General features: G+C 41.8%; 1 protein-coding gene across 1 annotated transcript in view; it reads left to right on the forward strand.

Moving 5' to 3' along the window:
- The first annotated feature begins 411 nt into the window (after window positions 1-411).
- Window positions 412-1,311, forward strand: part of LOC107750421 (SPARC (osteonectin), cwcv and kazal like domains proteoglycan 3) — a 34,573-nt gene continuing 33,673 nt past the window's right edge. Inside the window, exon 1 of the mRNA XM_016565783.1 lies at window positions 412-630. Coding sequence (XP_016421269.1) covers window positions 487-630 — 144 coding nt within the window. The 5' untranslated portion in view covers window positions 412-486. The remainder of the gene's footprint in view (window positions 631-1,311) is intronic.

Here is a 1,311-nt window from a genome sequence, read left to right on the forward strand (position 1 = left end):
TATATATATATATATATATATATTTTTTTTTTTTACGAATATAATTTACTTCCTTCCCAGAATCCAGAAATGTTTGCACCTTCTGAGTGAGAAGTTTAGACATCTCTACGCTGATTTAATGCGTTAACTTAAGTTGAATATTTTCTTATTTAAATTGGTCATGCTTCTCATTCAGATGTACATATAACTAATAGGCTATAGAAAGAAAAGAACAGCAAACTCGATGAAGAGCAGGAAGTACGTCCGCCTTCACGAGCATACGCTTTATCGAGAGAGAGAGAGAGAGAGATTGGTGAATATCAGTTGAGAGAGAGAGAGATTGGTGAATATCAGTTGAGAGAGAGAGAGATTGGTGAAGATCAGTTGAGTCTTAGCACGGAGATCCGCAGTCAATGACAGCGCTCACATTCTCCTCTTGAAGGTGACGCACGAGGGATTATTCTAACGGTTATTGGTCATTTTTCTGTCGCCGTGTTTATCGGTGTGATGATTTCTCTCTCGGTCTCGATGCAGATGTTTGTGCTGGTCGGTGTGTGCGCGCTGCTGATCGCCGGAGCTTCTGCCCGCAACGACAACGGCAATTTTTTGGACGACAAATGGTTGACCGGGAGATGGGACAAATTCAGAGATGTGAGTGCTTCATAATAGTTGCTCATTCCCTAAATCTAGTGAGCTGCCTACCTAGACGGCGTTTTTGGGCATCGCAAGCGCGTTTGAATGGATGCTGACTAGATAGGCAGCTCACTCGGTTTTGAGACACTGCCTGTAATTTGGGTCCGTGTGTGTTGTTTGAGAGCGTGTGTCACGTCTTCTTACGGTAAGATGCTAAATGTTTAGTAAGAAGCAGCGTGTGATTTCATTTGGCCTGTATAAAAGCCCAAGTACGGCTTTCGTAAATCCGCATGTTTTGTATTAATTCAGTATATTACGGAAGACAGTCACCGGTCAGTTAGACTCAGTGCGTCACTTCTGCGCCGCTAAGTGGGCTTTGGAACGGCTATTTTAACCATCCACGGGCTAATACACTAAAGACGAGGTCTGAACTAGCTTTGTGTCTTTCAGCCTGAGCACTTGGGTTTGTTAAATACAAAGACCAGAAATGAGAGCATCTTACAAACAACAACAAGTATTTCCTTCACCTGCGGATGTTGCGATGCTTGATGCGTGTGCGTGCGTGCATGTGTTAGTGCAGTGATTTTCAACCGTGGTACACTTACCCCAAAGATATTTTACCTGGTTATAAGGATTTTGCTTTGTTAAACTTATAAAACGGTAATTATGACTTATTAAATTAGGCATATATATATATAT

The sequence above is a fragment of the Sinocyclocheilus rhinocerous genome, unplaced genomic scaffold (genome assembly GCF_001515625.1).
Source record: "Sinocyclocheilus rhinocerous isolate Xijiao unplaced genomic scaffold, SAMN03320098_v1.1 scaffold1, whole genome shotgun sequence".
NCBI lineage: Eukaryota > Metazoa > Chordata > Actinopteri > Cypriniformes > Cyprinidae > Sinocyclocheilus > Sinocyclocheilus rhinocerous.